General features: G+C 48.2%; 1 protein-coding gene across 1 annotated transcript in view; it reads right to left on the bottom strand.

The window, feature by feature from the left end:
- Nucleotides 1–20,430, bottom strand: part of cltrn (collectrin, amino acid transport regulator) — a 67,564-nt gene that overhangs the window by 34,447 nt on the left and 12,687 nt on the right. Inside the window, exon 3 of the mRNA XM_038802740.1 lies at nucleotides 12,292–12,374. Within this exon, the coding sequence (XP_038658668.1) occupies nucleotides 12,292–12,374 (83 nt within the window). The remainder of the gene's footprint in view (nucleotides 1–12,291; nucleotides 12,375–20,430) is intronic.

Genomic DNA, 20,430 nt, shown 5'->3' on the forward strand with positions numbered 1-20,430 from the left:
AGCATTTTCTGTTTTTGTTCCCTCTATAAGGCTGTCTCTTCTTGAGGATCAGGAGCAATGTAGCATTGTGACAGGCCCAAAGGGCTGGAGCTGGTTACTGTTGTTTGCCGTTATCGGAGAATATGCTCAGAGGTAGTCAGGAGCAAGAAAACAGATGGTATTGTTTGTATGTCATTTAATATGCATCAACCCGTGTAATAAAACTCATTATGATCAAGAAAAATCATTCATGCAGGAATCATAAGTGGAGTGGCCAGACTAAGAGCCCTGGTGTTGGGCCTGTTACCATGGGGAAATCTGCTAACAGGTCCTCCGTTCAATTTAAAGAAACCTTACTACCATTCTGGCCCAACTCTCAGTCGTTCTATCAGTGGAGCAGCAGGTAGGTGAAGGACACCATAATCCCAGATGACCATCGGCTGCTTTCTCCGTGGGAGATCTGACTGGTGGTGATTTCACCTTGAGAATCACCGCACCTCATGCAAGGAGCAAGGTAGAGAAGGCAGGTGTGGTAGTATGGCTAGAGAGATCATATTAACAGAGAACCAAGCTGCCATTGGCACAGCAGCCTCGCTGCCCATTGGCTCAGGCACGTCATGTGCCTCTCTGCCAATTGGTTGTGGCTGGTCATGTGACTCCCCACCGATTGGCTGAGAGGTTGGTAGCTCCGCCAACAAGGCGGGGTATAAGAGCTCGTGTTGGCTGGCAGTCGGCCTTTCTCTGTGCGACCACTGCCTGGCTCACATCTAGCATATTAAAGCCTGTTGTTTGGAACTTCACTACGACTCGAGTCCAATTGATGGTGCATCAGCAGGCTTGCCGCTAGCTAGTATGAACCTGCGTTGCTACCCGGGCTCTGCATCACAAAACCAGCTGTTTAGCCAACTGAGCTAAACCAGCCCGGGTGGAGGAGCAGCTCACTGATCAAGAACTTGCCACAGGGAAAGAGTAAAAATCAGGGTTATACTCAGATCAAGAACCGGGGGTAAACAAAGAGCCTCCTTGGCCGAGGAAGTGACACATGTGGCTCACGGAAAGCTATACAGAGGAAAATAAAATACTATAAAGATGGGATTTCAGTTTGATTATAGATTTGTTTTCAATAAGCAATTGAAGAGTGAAAGGTAGGACACGACAAGCAGACTGATTGAACGACTGAGAGACCTTACTTCATGTGAATTGTTTGATGAATGATTAATTTGATTGATTAATTGAAGGATCTCAATGTCAGTTAGTGATTCAGGAAATATACAGTTTCATTTTATGAAGTGATATTACGTCTGTCAATTGTTGTTGTTTCTGTTCCCACATCTCGTGGTGCACAAAGTAGACTTTCATCTGATTCCATATTGATTTTTTTCCCGGAAAAGGTTGCTACGCTGTCGTCAGGGGCTTATGGCTCAAGGGATGTCACTCAACATTGAGCTGACTGACCAGGATCTCTCCCGCTCTTACTGGCAAACATTGATGCGTTTGGAAGGATTTTGCAGGTTGACACAACCTATTTGTTTGGATTATGAACGCAACTTCCTTGGACGTCAAGTCCTGAGGTGGGACTCGAACCCAGAGCTTCTCGCTCAGAGGTAGGGATGCTACCCATTGCATCCCAATGCCTCTTACTTCTATTAATAATTCCACATTATGTAAACTCTTAGGTTTCGGTATTGACAACAGCAAAGAGGTTAATTGTGAAAGATTGGTATTTGGCCTTACTAAACTCTTTCTGCTGACTGCAGTGCTATTGCCTTTCATGTAACATTTGGTACACTAAATGCCAAGGAAATTTTTTTAGCCCTCTCAGGGCTCGAATAGCACGATGACTAAAAGTTATAAAAAGTCAGAATGTCTGATTGCCTCAAGGCTCAATAATCCAAAGAGTTGACTCCCTTCTGGTAGTGGAATACTGCATACATAGAGCACTTATCCATTAGAACAAGCGTCTTTTATTGACATCCATTGCTCCAGGCACCTATGTATCGCTTTCCTTGTCCCTTTCAGTCGATTATTCTTTGAGCTGGGTTATGCCATTGCCCAATGTTGCTCCCACTCTGACACTGAGAGAAAGCAGAGGAAAACTGGGGCCCAGACAATCATTATCAAATTGCCTGCCGGAAATTTCCACTACCTGACACTGCCCTGCATTTCTGTCGGGATTTTCCAAACCCAGCTATCCCAAATTTTGGAGCGCTGCCTCCCTTGGAGAACTACATGGGATCGTAATCATAGAATCATAATCGTAGAATTTACAGTGCAGAAGGAGGCCATTCGACCCATCGAGTCTGCACCGGCACTTTTAGTAGAGTCAAGGGAAATCTGATTTTTCCCCTCTTTTATATTGCATTGGCTGCAATATGGTAAATTTATTGTGCAATTTGAGTGATAGTGAATGGCTGATAGTGAATAGGTGATAGTTTTTGGCTGAGAGTGAATAGATGATAGTGAATAGATGATTGTGAATGAGTGATAGTGAATGGGTGATAGCAAATGGATGGTTGGTTAGCTTTGTTGTCTGGATGCTGGTTTGTAATGCAGAGCAATGTCAACAGTATGGGTTCAATTCCCGTACCCGCTGAGGTTATTCATGAAGGCCCCCCCCCCCCCCCCCCTCCCCAACTTCGCAATTTGAGGTGTGGTGAACCTCAGGTTCAATCACAAGCATGTCAGCTCTCAAAGCAGAGAGCAGCCTATGGACCTCAGGGAATGTGCCGACGTTTACATTCACATAGCGAATGGATGATAGTGAATGTGTGATCTGGTTGAGCAGGGCCATGTGGATCAAGTGTCAGTAAGGGATCATTCAGGAGACAGTGATCACAGAATCGAAAGGTTCACTATGGAAAAGGACTAGGTCCAATCCAATGTAAGAATAATTAATTGTGGGAGAGCTAATTTAAATGCAAAGAGATCTGGCCTCGATAACTTGGAATGAAAGATTGGCAGGCAAGTCTATTACTGGCTCGGGGCATAGTAGTTAGCTCTACTCCTCCGAGTGCTCCGATTCCCTCCCACAGTCCAAAGATATGGGACGGGATTCTCCGTTTCTGAGACTAAGTGTTGACACCGACGCAGAATCGTAGAGTTCCACGACAGCAAAACTGGTGCCGCAACTGGACTAATTCAACGACCGTTCAGGAGTTAGTACTGGCGCCACATGGAACACAATCGATTCCAATGAGAAACGGTGCTGGAATCACTGGTTTCGCGATTGGCACTCAGGAGGCTGACAAGCTGCAGTCACATATACACACTTCACTCCCCACACACTCCAACCCAGCCGACAAGATGGCAGCAAGACGCGTGACCCCGTGATTCACAGAGGCCGGGCTCAAGACCCTCCAGGACGCGGCGGAGATGAGGCGGATGACCCTGTACCCTGGCCCGGGAAGGAGGCTGTCAGCTACCGCCATTTGCCGTGCTTGGGTGCAGGTGGCAGAGGGGGTCAGTGCCATGGACAACATCGTCCCGACTGGCAAGCAGTGCCAGAAAAAACTGCACGACCTCCTCAGGGCAGCCAGGGTGAGTAGGCAGCACTGTGCCCTTGGCACTAAACCTGTCCCCCACACCCGTAACCCAACGCCCCCTCCTCCCCCGCCCAGAGAGTGGGTGAACCCCCACCCTGCACCATATGTCGGTACCCATACCGGCCGCTATGACCGGGTGCCCTGGCCACTGAAGCCACCAACTACCCACCCCCTGGGCTGCATGTGTCGGACTGTCCCACACTATCGACTTCTATTTTCTCCCCGCCCCCCCCCCATCCTCCACCAGGAGACGGCCGCCTACAACCGCCAGTAGCGGGAGAAGACTGAAGGGAGACCGCCTGGCCCACGGCCCCTAACCTTGGCAGAGCAGAGGACCCTGGACGTGCTCGGCGGCCCGGAGGAAAGGGAGGTCACTGGGTGGAGTTCGGCCGTGAGCGAGGAAGTGAGACCCTGCTGAGGTGCGGTTCCCCGTGCCACGTGTGTCACCCTCGCCCCTCCAAACTCCACCCTCACAACACCCTCACCCCCCAACACCCTCACCGCCACCCTTACCTCAGTACCACCCTCACCACAACACCACCCTAGCCCCCGCACCACCTTCACCCCCCCCCCCCCTCACCACCACCATCCCGACACCACCTTAATCCCTACCCTCACAACCACCAATCGCAATCCCGGAGACAAGTCCGAGGATGACACTGATTTCCCATCACAGTTGTCTCCAACGCCCTCCACCATCCCAGAGACGCTCACCTCGGTCGGGCACTATAGTGAAGAAGCATCTGGGACACTCTCTGGTGCTCACCACACACATGCTCCAGTACAGCAGGTGCAGGTAGGATCACCTGAGGGGGCGGACGGTCAGAGGGCGGGCCGACCCCCGGGACTATCTGCCGTCCAGATGGGTTTCGGGCTTCTGGAACTGACAGTCCCAGCGATTGTGGAGATGCAGTCGCAGACCCAGGGGCAAAATGAAGGGTTGTCGGTGAGCATCCAGCACCTGCAGGCACGGGTGGAGGAGTCCAATGCATGCAGCAGCAGGAGGTGGTGCCAACGATGCGTGCCACCGCACAGGTGGCGTCTGCAGTGGAGGCATTGGGGAAGACGGTGTTGGCTATAGATCAGCTTGACCAAGGTTTGCGGCATTCTGTGCGGTCACTGGCCGAGGCCCAGATCAAAGTTACCGCCTCACAGGCAACCATGTGTCAGAGCCACCTGGAAATTGCAGCGGCGCTCCTGAGCATGGCCCAATCACAGCGGGCCATGGCTGAGAGTGTCGGCTGCATTGCCCAGGCGCTGGCCGACATGGCGCAGATACAGAGGGATGTGGCCCAGTCCCCAGAGGGAGATGGCGTACTTACTGGCTGATGTGATACAGATCCAAAAGGTGGTGGCACTGTCCCAGATGAAGATGGTCCATTCCATGTGCTCTATGGCTGCGAACATGCAGACACTGGTCAAGACCAGAGCGGGCCTCCAGGACATTCAGCGGCAAGTAGGGGGAGAGCCTCAGTGGATAGCTCCGCTCGTACCCCCGTCCCATGGAGTAACCTGGGGGCCTTCGGGCACTGAAGGGACGAGGAGGTGGTGAGGCCTATGCCAGTGACCCCTGCAGGGGAGGTGCCGGAACGCTGCACAACCTCGGATTTCTCCCCCCCCCTCCTGTCCCTGGTGCATCTGGTGGGCAGTGGGCAGAACAGGGTGGCACCACGCTACCTGGGACACCCAAGCAGCGGCCAGGCCCATCCCATCCCGATTGACCTGAAGGTGGCCACCAACAGGGACCCAGGTTACAGGGCGGGTATCACAGCTCGCCGCCTCCAATCCTGATATACCATTTAGGGAACCACCAAGATGTAACGTTAGAGCCCGTAAGGCCAGAAGGTTAGACACTAGTTAACTTGGCAGAGTGAAGGGCAGTTTAGTTATAGGGGCTCGGGCACAAACTACATATGTTGTCACATTAAACACCTGTTACCACTGTTAAAACCTGTCACGGTGCTCTGTCAGATGGATAAGAGGGGTGGGCTGGTCTGGGCGGGCCAGGAAGAGGGGTGGGAAATAGGCGGATGTTACGGGTGGCCTGGGCTCTCCACCCGACCATCCCCACCACCATTACACCAGGGATTCAATGGCACTGTGCGATGGAATGGCCAGCTTGCATGGAGGAGTCACCCCCGCCTCCAGTTGGTGAGCCTGAAACTGATCAGAGCATCCCTTGTGCATTGGCCCTGGCGCGCACATTGTGCGGCTTCCCACGTCTGCCTGGGCCCCATGTCCTGCCCATCCTCCCCCTCCCCCGCATCCTTTGCGTCTGACGAGGCTAGCCGTTCTTCCTCCAGCACGGTGCCCCTCTGCTGAGCGATGTTGTGGAAGAAGCAGTAGGCCACCACGATGCAGGACATCCTCTCAGCATTAAACTAGAGGACCCTTCCAGAGTGGTCCAGGCACCTGAACCACACCTCCAAGAGGCCGAAGCACCGATCGATCATGCTGCTGGTTGCTGTGTGGCCGTCGTTGTAGCAGGTCTCCACGTCGGTCTGTGGCCTCCGGATAGGTGGAACCAGCCATGACCGCAGTGGATAGCCCCTGTCACCCAGGAGCCAATTCCCAGCCAGGGGTGGACGTCTCAAATATGTCAGGAATCGTTGAGTGCGCCAGGATGAAAGCGTCATGCACACTGCCCGGGTATCAGGCGCAGGTGTGTGTGATGCACAGCTGATGGTCACATATTACCTGAAAGGTCATGAAGTGGAACCTCTTCCGGTTGGTGTAGAGCAGCCTGACATCTGCAGGTACTTTTTATAAGCACAATTTTTGGGTTTAATGTACATGCATTCCGGACTGAATTGAGGCTGCTGTCAATGTGATGGTGAATTGCAATTTGGCTCAAAATGGTGCCCGCCGCGATTTTGGCATCAAAACCTCTTCTCCACCCAATCGCGTTTCACGATTTCGGCATCAGCCAATGGAGAATCCCGCCCGTGCAGTTTAGGTGGATTGTCCATGCCCCTTTGTGTCCAAAGGTGTGCAATTTAGGCGGGGTTACGTGGATAAGGCGGGGGGTGTGGGCCTAGGTAAGATGTTCTTTCAGGGGGTCAGTGCAGACTCGATAGTGCAGAAGGAGGCCTCAGCCTGTCGGAATTCTAGGTTCTATTCTATGAACAATTGAAGAGTCTTTAAAGAGGAGATAGTGAGGGTACAGTCAAGTGCATTCCCAGAATGGGAAAGGTATGACAAACAAAACAAGGACTCCCATTATGATGAAAGAATTCGAGAGTAAGATCGAGCAGAAAAAGGGGCATCGGACAGATGTTAGGTTGATCATATGAGCAAGAACCAGGCTGAATGTCAGAATTGTGGAAGGGACATGAACAAGGAAATAAGAAAGGCAAAGGGAGAGTATGAGAAGAGATTGGCAGCCAATATAAAGGGGAATCCAAAAGTCTTTGTCAGACATATAAATAGGGAAAGGGTGGTAAAAGGAGGAGTGGGAATGATATGGACAAAAAAAGCATTGACACATGGAGGCAGGGGGCGTGGCTGATGTGCTACATGAATACTTTGCATCTGTCTTTACCAAGGAATTAGGTGATACCAAAGTCAAAGTGCAGGAGGAGGTAGTAGCAATTATCCATAAAGAGGTATTCTAAAGGCTGGCTGCACTTCAAATTGATTAATCACCAGGACCGAATGAAATGCATTCAAGGATCCTGAGGGAGGTGAGAGAGGAAATTGCAGAGGTACCAGCTTTGATGTGGTATACATGGACTTCCAAAAGGCTTTTGTGAAAGTGCAACAGAATAGGTTCACCAACCAGATTGAGGTCCATGGAATAAAAGGAGTAGAGGGAGCATTGAAACAGTGACAGTCGTGGTGACTGGTTGTTTTGAGGAAGATAAGTAGTGACAAACAGATACTTTCTAAAGAGGATGGAAGAGCAGAGGGGGTTGGGGGTATATGTTTGTGAGACCCCCACCCCCACCAAGAAATCACCCTCACCTGACCACTATGTAGGCTGAACTTTCTGGTTTATCCTACACAGTTCGCCGGCTTGATAGAGCTTACAGAGGACAAGAGAGTTGGTTATTATTTTGTCAAATGCGAATAGTCTTAGAGGCTTGTTTAATTTGTTTTGAAGTTGTCTAGCTCACCACGCTGTTTCCCTTTTCATCGTTTTAAAAACAGCGTTCAGGTTCTGAGCATGCCCACCAAACGATGATGTAATTAAACATGTGATCTGACCACCTTGGTGTCTGTCTCTCTTAGTGACAAGTTCCTCCCCAGATATAATGCATTTTAATGATGAGGATGGAATTGAAGGACAAAAATATTAGCATCAAACGGCAGTGGAGACTGTGATGAACCAAACAGTCCCATTCAGTTAGCTGCTCGGATGGCAAAGATTGTGACTGGATTATGTAAGGCCTGGATTTTAAACTGCCTCACCAGTAAATGTGATGCCGCTCGGCCATATTGCCTATCGCATTCCATTACTGATTATACTGACTTTGACAAATACGTCATCCCCCCCCCCCCCCCCCCCCCCCCCCCACCTTGCGATGGAATCACTGAATGCGTTGGGATTCTGGGCTGTATAAATTGAGGCATAACAGTACAAAAGTAAGAATGTTATGATGAACATTTTTAAAACGCTGGTTCAACATCAACTTGAATATTGTGTCCAATTCTGGGCACCAGACTTTAGGAAAGCTTCAGAGAAGGCAAAGAAAACATTTACGAGAATGGTTCCAGGGATGAGGAAATTCAGTGACAAGGATGGGTTGGAGAGGTTAGGGGCATTCTCCTTAGGGAAGGAAAGGTTGAGTAGAGATTTAATCATAGAATACCTGCAGTGCAGAAGGAGGACATCCCCGTCTGCATTGACCTTGCGAAAGAGCGCCCTACCTAAGCCCACACCCCCACACTATCCCCGTAACCCAATAACCCCACCTAACCTTTTGGACACTAAGGGGAAATTTTTAGCGTGGCCAATCTACCTAACGCACAACTTTAGACTGTGGAAGGAAACTGGAGCATCCGGGGGAAACTCATGCAAACTCAGGGAGAACACGCAAACTGCACACAGACAGTTACCCAAAGCTGGAATTGAACCCGGGACCCTGGAGCTGTGAGGCAGCAGTGCTAATCACTGTGCCACCATGCCACCCTTAGGGTGTTCAATAGGGGTGTTCAAAATCATGAGGAGTCGAGACAGAGTAAATAGAGAGAGATGGGCGGGATTCTTCCGTCCACCAGCCGAGTGTTCTCCAACGCGATGCGCGATCGCCGGCAGCAGGATTTTCCATTTGACAGCGAACCCTCGCCTGTGGGTTTCCCAGGAAACCCCATTGGCAAGCGACAGGAGTATAGAACCCCGCTGCCAGCGAATGGCTCGCCCCGAGAACCACGTGGCTGGGGGATTGGAGAATCCAGCCCATTCTGTAATACCCATGCCACACTCCCTGCCAACGCGACCCTCATGTCCAATTGTGGCTCCTCAGGACAATGGGTGTTTATATCACCAGGGGCTCTTCCCTTAGGCTCCGCCCTACCACCGTTCATGACTGGCACTGTCACCTTCCTAAAAAGTCATTCTCCATCCTGCCTCTCCCATTTCCTTTAACCCTTTAACCACGCAAAGATTTAATTGACACATTATTATGGTCACCTCTACCATTATTCGGAATCCTTTCCATCTAATTCCTGCCCTGCCCCATTGAGTCAACGTAATTCACAATCAACTTCAAGAGTGGAGTACAAGCTTTCCTGGCAGCCGATTATGCCCAATATACAGGGCAGTGAGGGCAGAGGTTTAGTGCCTGACTTTATCACTGGTTATGATCCATGTCCCTGCAAAAGGCAACTATTTTCTCAAGGGGATTAAAACAAAACAGAAAGCGCTGTTGAACAATTTGGGTTGAAATGCAAGCTTCTCGGAAACAGCAAGGAACAAATGTTTGCTATTTGGTCAGATTAGCCGGCATGGATATCGTTCTGACCTCAAAATAACGTGTGGAAACTAAATGTGCCTTTTAAATTTTATTATAGGAGATCTTTGGACAGCCTGTGATTGATTTGCAGTTAGTGTTGTGTAATGACTGGTAAATCTTCCTCATAAAACAAATGGCTTTAATCCCCAGCCATAGAAACACAGTAAGCAATCACCATGCTCGCCATTTGCTTCACTGCATCTTTCACATTGAGAACTTTGCTTCAACCATTTACCAGAGAGAAACCATCTGAAGAGAATTGGTTGGGAAACCGCAAAAGTCAAAACCTTAAACAGGCAGGATTTCTAAAAGGAGAGAAAATTTTAGCCTTTCCAATATTGGCCGGATATATTTTCCCTTAATTTTCTTTTAATAAGTGAAGGTGGTTGATACTTTGACAGGAATAAGAGGTGGGATTTTCCACCAGCTCCCCCAACCACCACCCCCCTCAAGTTTTCTGATAGTGGAGATAGCTCATCATTGGCCACCAGCAGGATCTTCCATTCCCACCCATGTCTACGGCGTGCCCTGAGCAGGAGGAGAAGATCCTGTTGGCAGGGAGGGTGGGAAAATCCCTCCCAAAGTATCAAACAGATTTTCATGCAGAGGTACATTTCCATTCATTCAAGCTTTCTGTTTGCTCCCATTAACTCCCATTGGGCTGCCTGTGATTCAGACTGTATCCATTTCTGACCAATATCTCGGAAAGTAACAGAATATCTCATTACTACCAATGTGCCAGGCTGGTAGTGCCAAGGTGCCCGAGTGCCAGGTGGCCCATGCCAGGGATCCATCCTGAGGTGCCTTGCTCTTAAGAGGTGAGGTGAGGGGGGCGGGGGCACAAGGACCCAGTAAAATTTAAGTTGAGTGTAGTGTAGGGGGTCCAGAGGCCACATTGGAATGTCTGAGAGGGGCTGAAAGATCGGGGCGGCATTTAAAAATGGCACCTGATCCACAAATACTCTTCCTGCAGTGACAAGCTGAGCTTGTCAGTGCAGGAAATGATGTGTGTGTGGCCTTGGCAGGGCGTTCCGCTCCAAGCCCAAAAAAACGACAAAGTGCCATTAAATAGCAGGTTATTTCTTGACGCTGCAGACACCGTGAAACACCCCTTTATACGCGCCCAAAACTGGACTTTGTTTCTGTCCGGTTAAATCGCGCCCAGAAAATAGAAGCAAGAGTCGGCCATTTAGTCCTTCGAGTCTTTCTCGCCATGCAATATGAACATGGCTGATCCTTGATCTTAATGTCATATATTCGTTCTCTCCCCATACCTCTTCACATCTTTAGAATCTGGAAATCTATCCATTTTCCTTCTGAAATATATTCACTGAATTGGCCTCCACACCTTCTGTGGTAGAGAATTACACAGGCTCGCCGCTGTCTGAGTAAAGAAATTTCTCCTCATCTCAGTCCTAAATGGCCTACCCCACATCCTGAGACTGTGACCCCCTGCTCTGGGCTGCCCAGCCACAGGAAACAACATCACTGCTTTCAGTCTTTCCATCCCTGTCAGAATTTAAATGAGATAAGCAACACTCTAACTTAACAAAGGAATCAGGTATTGGGTGGGAGGGTGGAGGGGGATCAGTTTGGCTGATATTTGACATAGCTACTGTCCCAGCGATTACTATCTGATGTTATTTTTTTGCCTAAACTGGATGAATGGACTGAGTAAATCAGGCATTTGCTAACATCTGACTGTTGGCTCACTTGCATTTTTATTTCATTCCTCCAATATTATGGTCTAATGCATTTGACAACAATTACCTGTGCTCCTTTGTCTGGATGTTGAGACATCAATGGGTAATTCAAGAATAGTCAAACTATGAAAGAACCGTCACAATGATGCAGGGAGTCAGGGAGAAAGCAGGGCTGCCAGGCAGTTTTGTGGTTGGGAAGTTCAGGGTAAACAATTTTCTTCAGTTCCCGGCAAGTTTAGTGTCAGAATCTGAGAAACAGTTTTAAAACCAGTTTCCTGGCCTCAGCCAGTCAAATTGAGTGGTGGGGGGAGGGGTTGGGATCTGTGCAGAGTGGAGGAGGGAGGGTTCATGGATTGGGGAGGGTATCACTGGATGATCATGGTAATCAGGGTCAAGGGGGACATTAATGTGGGAGATGCAATGAGACTGAAGGATCAGGCGACCCGTCGATGGGTCAGAGTGAGGTGGTGGCATTAATGTTGGGAGACTGGGGGAAATGTTGCTGTATGAGGACCAGAGAGATTAGAATCATGGCTGATAGCAATATGGGGCAAGAGAGAGTGTGGGGAGATAGAGAAAAGATCTCAGGGAGGCTCGAGTTGCCCATGGATGATATCGTGAGGGAATTAGGTCATGGGGAAAGGCTTTTGGATTGTGGGAGATGTGGTCCAAATACTGGCGATATTAACAAGTTCATGGCAGGATTAGTGTCTGGAATGGGGGAGCACTCCTGTTCCTCGTGGCCCACAAGCTGTGCTGAAAAAGCACTTACTTCCTCCATGCAAGCAATCCTTATTTCTCTTTAGCTGCTGGGCTTCCTGACGTTCAGGGAACCCAACCAGCCAGTGTTTAAATTGTAGTCGATAAAATCTGAGGTATTAAGATATTTTAATGAGTGACACAATTACTAGTAATGGATTGGCTACCTCCGTTCCATACCACCATTTATGTTCAAACCGAAAGTAAGTGGACACAGCAACGATCTGGGTTCAAATAGAGATTTCTTTACATTTTTTATTTACAATCTAAACCAAATCCACTCATTTTGCAAGGGGGGGGGTGGGGGGGGGGGAGTTTTGATTTCCCCTGTGATTTATTTCACGAAGCACTTACTTGAAAGGTGTGTTCATTGATTTTCTCATACCATAGGCCACTGTTGCTTGAAAGTAGAATTGTTCACATTCATCCCAAACGTACTGTCAGTGAACAAGATTTAACATCATAAATGCAACACTCAAAAACCTTTTTGCTTCACATCCTTCTTTTTTTCTCAAACAAATCACAAACCGCAATATTTGACTTGTATTCTCCAGCAGCCTGTCCATTCCCACCCCTCTCCTTCGTTCATATTCAGAGGTTACGCACTAATCCAGGGGACATGAAGATAAAGGTTAAACCAAATTTACTTTAACTCAAAATGCCGCACCCGCGGTGTACATTAGTGCCCCAACCTGGGACTAACAGCAACTCCCAGTCCGGGTATTTAAAAGGCTCAATAACGAGTCCTAGCTGGACGGGCCTCCCCCGTTACCATGGGAACTCATATTCCACGAACCTCACAGGGAGATCAATGAGTGATCCTTCGGGATCCTCGTGAGGGTTATCACAAGTTAACACACAGCTTCAAGAGTATTGCTGTTTTCGGGACATTAAATACACTGTGATGAGTCAAATCGCTGAGTTTGCTGTTTCTGGGGAATATTATGAATGGTTAAATAGTCTCACTTTCAATATTACCTTAAATATACCATCATGTCCTCGGAGCTTTGAGCCCCAGAAGACAAAAATGGTTGTGCATGTAAACCTATCTGCTGATGGATCCTTGACTTTATAGGTAAATGCAGAGAACAAAATCAAGGAAATTATTGCAAACCTTTAGAAAATCATTGGTTATATTGGAACAACAGCAGGAGGCTGTTCAACCTCCCAAGCCTGTTCTGACATTCAGCTGACTGATTTTTATCTTAACTGCAACTTAGCACCCTTGTTCCACGACCCTTGACCCCCCTTACCTAACAAACCTGTTTTTTTCATTCTGAAGACAGCTTCAAATTTGTGACTAGGAGTGTGTGAGGGATTTTCTCAGCAATCCTGCGCAGCAAAGTGGCAATGTGGCTGCTTCTCTGTCACAGGCTGGTTGTTTTCAAAAGAAACCAGGTTCTGCCCCCTAGCTCCATCTCACTTTACAATGATCCCCGGAAACACGCAAACAGAGCTGGGCCGTGCACAGAGCTGCCTCCATTTGTGCATCCTCAAAAAAAAGGGTGGCATTGTGGCACATGGTTAGCACTGTTGCCACACAGCTCAAGGGACCCTGTTCACTTCTGCATTGTGTGACTGTGAAGTTTGAATGTTCTCCCTGTGTCTGCGTGGGTTTCCTCTGGGTGCTCCTGTTTCCTCCAACAGTCCAAAGATGTGCAGGTTAGGTGAACTGGCTGTGTTAAATTGCCCTTAGTGTCCAAAGGTTAGGTGGAGTTACAGGGGCATGGAAGGGGAGTGGGCCTGGGTTGGGAGTGCTTTCAGAGGGTCAGTACAGACTCGATGGGCCGAATGGCCACCTTCTGCACATAGAATCCTATTCTATGATTCTTTATTCTTGGCAATTGAAACTGAGTGTCATGAAGCTATTTGACATCAGAGACTGCATTTGAGTTTGGCCCAATTTCTCCTTGCACGCATTAACAGGATCCAAGCTGAAAGTGAGATACAGCTTTTCTTTATCGAAGAGAGTTTCTTCACTTGTTCAGCTTCAATCCAGTGTCCCAGCTGTCCCCGATGTATATACAGACATAGTAAATAGGAGCAAGAATGGGCCCGTCTCGCCTGTTCTGCCATTCAAACAGATCATCACTGATCATCTACAACTACGTCATTTTTTCCAATATCACCATATTCCAATTAGTCTCCAGAATTTATCAATTTATGTCTTGAACATGTCTGCACTTCCGCAGCCCTGGGATAGAGAATTTCAAAGATTCATCACCCTCTGAGTGAAGAAATTCCTCCTCATCCCAATCTTAAATGGCCTACTAATTGAGGACATTACCAGAGCGATAGATAACGGGGAGCCAATGGATGTGGTATATCGGGATTGCCAGAAAGCCTTTGACAAGGTGCCACACAAAAGGTTTCTGCATAAGATAAAGATGCATGGCATTAAGGGTAAAGTAGTAGCATGGATAGAGGATTAGTTAATTAATAGAAAGCAAAGAGCGGGGATTAATGGGTGTTTCTCTGGTTGGCAATCAGTAGCTAGTGGTGTCCCTCAGGGATCAGTGTTGGGCCCAGAATTGTTCACAATTTACATAGATGATTTGGAGTTGGGGACCAAGGGCAATGTGTCCAAGTTTGCAGACGACACTAAGATGAGTGGTAAAGCAAAAAGTGCAGAGGATACTGGAAGTCTGCAGAGGGATTTGGATAGGTTAAGTGAATGGGCTAGGGTCTGGCAGATGGAATACAATGTTGACAAATGTGAGGTTATCCATTTTGGGAGGAATAACAGCAAACGGGATTATTATTTAAATGATAAAATATTGAAACATGCTGCTGTGCAGAGAGACCTGGGTGTGCTCATGCATGAGTCGCAAAAAGTTGGTTTACAGGTGCAACAGGTGATTAAGAAAGCAAATGGAATTTTGTCCTTCATTAAGGGGCAGCACGGTAGCATAGTGGTTAGCATCAATGCTTCACAGCTCCAGGGTCCCATGTTCGGTTCCCGGCTGGGTCACTGTCTGTGCGGAGTCTGCACGTCCTCCCCGTGTGTGCGTGGGTTTCCTCCGGGTGCTCCGGTTTCCTCCCACAGTCCAAAGATGTGCGGGTTAGGTGGATTGGCCATGCTAAATTGCCCATAGTGTCCTAAAAAAAGTAAGGGGGGGGGTTGTTGGGTTACGGGTATAGGGTGGATATGTGAGTTTGAGTAGGGTGATCATTGCTCGGCACAACATCGAGGGCCGAAGGGCCTGTTCTGTGCTGTACTGTTCTAAATCTAAATCTAAAACATTTAATAAAAAGGGGCAGCAGGGTAGCATGGTGGTTAGCATCAATGCTTCACAGCTCCAGGGTCCCAGGTTCGATTCCCGGCTGGGTCACTGTCTGTGTGGAGTCTGCACGTCCTCCCCCTGTGTGCGTGGGTTTCCTCCGGGTGCTCCGGTTTCCTCCCACAGTCCAAAGAGGTGCGGGTTAGGTGGATTGGCCATGCTAAATTGCCCGTAGTGTCCTAAAAAGTAAGGTTAAGGGGGGGGTTGTTGGGTTACGGGTATAGGGTGGATACGTGGGTTTGAGTAGGGTGATCATGGCTCGGCACAACATCGAGGGCCGAAGGGCCTGTTCTGTGCTGTACTGTTCTATGTTCTATGTTCTATGTATTACTAGAGGGATGGAGTTTAAGACTAGGGAGGCTATGCTGCAATTGTATAAGGTGTTAGTGAGGCCACACCTGGAATATTGTGTTCAGTTTTGGTCTCCTTACCTGAGAAAGGACGTAATGGTGCTGGAGGGTGTGCAGAGGAGATTCACGAGGTTAATCCCAGACCTGAGGGGGTTGGATTACGAGGAGAGGTTGAGTAGACTGGGACTGTACTCGTTGGAATTTAGAAGGATGAGGGGGGATCTTATAGAAACATTTAAAATTATGAAGGGAATAGATAGGATAGATGCGGGCAGGTTGTTTCCACTGGCAGGTGAAAGCAGAACTAGGGGGCATAACCTCAAAATAAGGGGAAGTAGATTTAGGACTGAGTTTAGGAGGGAATTCTTCACCCAAAGGGTTGTGAATCTATGGAAATCCTTGCCCAGTGAAGCAGTTGAGGCTCCTTCATTAAATGTTTTTAAGATAAAGATGGATAGTGTTTTAAAGAATAAAGGGATTAAGGGTTATGGTGTTCGGGCTGGAAAATGGAGTTGAGTCCACAAAAGATCAGCCATGATCTCATTGAATGGCGGAGGAGGCTCGAGGGGCCAGATGGCCTACTCCTGCTCCTAGTTCTTATGTTATTATGACTCCTTATCCTGAGATTATGTCCCCTGGTTTTAGATTCACCAACCAGGGGGAACATCTATATTCACCTGATGACGCTATAAGAATTTTCTAAGTTTCAATGAGATAACCTCTCATTCTTCAAAATTCTGGCAAATACAGGTCCAGTTTCCAAAATCTCTCCTCATGAAACAATCCTGAAATCCCAAAGATTAGTCTGGTGAAGTTTCATTACACTCCCTCTATGGCAAGAATATATTTCCTTAGATAAGGAGACTAAGGGCGGGATACTTCGTGAACTGGCGGGGCGGGCGACTCCGGCAGGAGTGACTGGCGTGAACTACTCCGGCGTCGGGCTGCCCCTAAGGTGCGGAATCCTCTGCACTTTCAGGGGCTAGGCTGGCGCGGGAGTGTTTGGCGTCAACCCAACCGGCGCTGAAGGGCCTCCGCCGGCCGGCGCGAGTTGGCGCATGTGCGGGAGCGCCAGCATGTGCTGGTGTCATCCCAGCGCATGCGCAGGAGGGTTCTTCTCTGCACCAGCCATGGCGGAGGTTGACAGCAGTCGGTGCGGAGGGAAAGAGTGCCCCCACAGCACAGGCCCGCCTGGGGATCGGTGGGTGCCGATCATGTACCAGGCCACCGTGGGGGCACCTCCCGGGGCCAGATCCCCCCCCCCCCGAGGACTCTGCAGGCCGCCCATGGAGCTAGGTCCCGGCAGGAAGGACCTGTTTTGATTCACGCCGGCCAAAAACAGGCGGCCACTTGGCCCATCGCAGGCCGGAAAATCGCCGGGGGAGGGGGTGCTGCTATCGGCCACCGACCGACGCAGCGCATTTCCCGCCCCCGCCAAAACCCCGGCGCCGGAGAATTCGGCAGCCGCGGGGGCGGGAGTCACGCCACCCCACGGCGATTCTCTAACCCGGCGGGGAGTCAGAGAATCCTGCCCCAAAACTGTACAAGATACTCCAGATGAGGTCACATGGAAGCTCTATATATGTGCCCAAAGACAATTAATACCCATAAGACCATAGGATATAGTAGCAGAATGGACCATTGGGTCCATTGAGTGTGCGCCGCTGTTTGATCACGGCTGATACATTTCTCATCCCCATTCTCCTGCCTTCCCCCCATAACCCCTGACCTTATTAATAAAGAACCAATCTATCTCTGTCTTAAAGATACTCAATGCCTTGACCACCATAACCTTTGCGGAAATGAGTTCCACAGATTCTCCCCTCTGGCTGAAGAAATCCCTCCTCACCTGTTTAAAAGGATCGTTCCTTCAGTTTGATGCTATGCCTTCGGGTTCTAGTTTCTCCTACTAGTGGAAACATCTTCACAATGTTCACTCTATCTAGACCTCTCAGTATTCTGTAAGTTTCAATGGGATGCCCCCTTATCCTTCTAAACTCCAGTGAGACCCAGAGTCCTCAACTCCCCCTCATATGACAAGCCCATCATTCCCGGGGTCATTCTTGTGAATCCCTTCCAAGGCCATCACCTGTTTCTCTTAAACTTAACAATGTAATTGACATTAATAAATCTCAACAATACAATTGGTAACACATTGGCTGGAATTTACTCGCCCTGCTCATGTTGCAGGTGGGACCATGTTGACTATGGGCAGGAATATCCTGCCCATTGACAACATACGCTCCCCAGCAGCGATTAAGAGCAGAACACTGATTGAATTTTCCCTCCCTCAGTAACAAAACTATCTTTCATTAATCCATTGTGCTATCTACCTATTTCAGGATCACGTGCATCCTTTGACCATCAGTAGCCAGAATGTGTAAAGATCCTCCTATAAATCCTTATCTGTCCTTGTTTTCCTTTATTTCCTGTTCTTTTGGCTTTTAGAATTTCTGGACCTGGACAAATAATCCTTAAGGTGAACTGCACCTTTAATTCAAAACCAGGGGACCCCCAGCAGCCTGTGCTGATGCTCTGACATCAATGATGGCGCACCTTTATGGACTTGGCTGTCAGCCAATGGACTACATTATATTCCCGGGTCTTAACTAACACTCGATGTTGACTGGTGGAGGCCATTTCAGAATGTTCTGCAAAGGCAGGCTTGTTCTCACGAGTTTAGTTTAGCTTTGATCAAGAAAGTAGAGGGCTATAGCCCTGGGGCTGGATTCTCCCCCCCCCCCCCCCCCCCCCCGTGCCACATTTGTTTCACCCCGCCAGCGGGATGCTCCGTTATGCCGGCTGGTCAATGGGGTTTTCCATTGTGGGGCAGTCCCACACTGTTGGGAAATCCCCGGGCTGCCGGCAAAATGGAGCATCCTGCCAGCGGACAATCCAGCCCCGATCTCGCTATTTTACCTGATGGCCTCTGACTAAAGACCTGCAGAAAATAGCCTTCTCTCTGCATGGCCTGTGAGACTGTTTCCAAGGTTTTAGTTTCATTTTGAACACAGAACTGAAGAATGCTCTTTTGGAATATCTCTCACTGAGGGTAAAACTGCCTCAAACACCCCAGTTGGGGGCTCTGTTTTCTCATAAGCATAGATGGCAGATGTCCGAGTGAAACTAGATACCAAGTAAGATTAAAAACCCTAGCTGAGTTTGAGTGGCGACAAGTAAACTTAATGATCGAATCCAGCCAATAACTGAGCAGGGTCAGTACTTCAGAAAATCCTTCTTGCAATCTCGTGTGGAGACCTTTAGTCTTATCTCAGTGAGACTTGTAGTTATTCTGGTGGAGTTGGAAGCAAGTCAGAATTACAACAGACCTGAGGCAGATCTTCCAAGTGAAAGCCCGGATTAATACAAGTTAAAGTGACTCCCCAGAGGGGATCCCACAGGCTGAGAGTTCAGCCTGAAAGTTCCAGCTGGAAGACCCTCTTTAGCCATCCAACCAATGGTACTCAATCATTTTGTGTCCTGGACATCAACATCAACATCCGAAACAAGGACATTCATCTTCTATCTCACATTAATCCACTATTATTTTTATCCTCCCCTTCCCTCTGTGCATGTCCATCTTGTATGTTTTGGGGAGAGGGTAAAAGGGGAGGAAATAGTAGATTAGCTGGCCATTATTCTATTGTAATTATTGCATGTCTTATCTCTATTGTTGTTATAAATAAACGGTTGTTGTGTTTCACTTACAAATCTGGTGCCTGTAAGTCATTGGAGGAGTCAAGAGCCAAAGATCTCAGAAACTTTATATGAATTATTGGTTAATTCACTTGTGTTGTGACTCCTGTGCCTGTAGAGCTAGAATTGACAGCACACTAGCCTAGGGTCTCGTAACATCAACTGGGGGCTCGTCCGGGATTTGAAATGTTAGACAGCGAATTTGGGTTACAGCGTAAATTAGAAAGAGACGGCAGGTTTGTAATGATATAACAGGTTGCTCTGGAAGCTGCTAAGCATTTTTTTCAGGTGGACAACTTAATTCTGGATGATTTGCAGGGACTTCGCAAAGATCCGCTGGTCAAATTGGCAGGGAAATTAAAATTGGTTACACCAGCCAGAGCTAAGAAGGCATAAGTATTTGAGACAATTGTTCAACATTTAACTATGGCTCTCCCAAAATTTGAAGAGGAGGAAGTAGAAACATTCCTTAGGGATTTTGAACAAATAGCAACCCAAATGGAGTGGGCAAAGCAAAGTGGGCCTTATCCATGCAGAGTAAATTGACGGGGTGGGCATAGGAAGTGTATGCTGCTTTATCAGAGCAGGAGTTTATGTGATGGTGAAAGAGGCTATTCTGGATACATATGAATTGGTTCCCAAAGCATATAGGAAAACATTTTGAAATTTAAGGAGACAGACTTGTGCAGATTTTGAAAGGGTTAAACAGAACAATTTTAACGGGTGGGTACAGGCACTGGGAGTCAAAACTACCTGTGAGGCTCTGAGAGAGGTTATTCTCTTTGAGGAGTTTGAGAATTCCCTACCTTCTACAGTAAGAACCCATGTTGAAGACCACAGGGTACAAACTGCTAAGCAAACAGCAATTATGGCTGACGATTATGACCCAATCTGTAAATTTAAACCTTTGTTCCATCACTCCCATTATTTTGAAAAGGATAGGAAGTTGTTGTGCTTCACTTACAAATCTGGTGCCTGTAAGTCATTGGAGCAGTCAAGGGCAAAAGATCTCAAAAAATTTGGATGAATTATTGGTTAATTCAGTTGTGTTGGGACTCCGGGGACTGTGGGGCTGGAATTGACTGTGCACTAACCCAGGGTGTCATAAAAAATGGCAAAAGCAAAAATGCCAATAGTACGCTCCAATAAGTTCTCCCATCTTGTTT

The sequence above is a fragment of the Scyliorhinus canicula genome, chromosome 7, assembly GCF_902713615.1.
Source record: "Scyliorhinus canicula chromosome 7, sScyCan1.1, whole genome shotgun sequence".
In the NCBI taxonomy this organism is placed as follows: domain Eukaryota; kingdom Metazoa; phylum Chordata; class Chondrichthyes; order Carcharhiniformes; family Scyliorhinidae; genus Scyliorhinus; species Scyliorhinus canicula.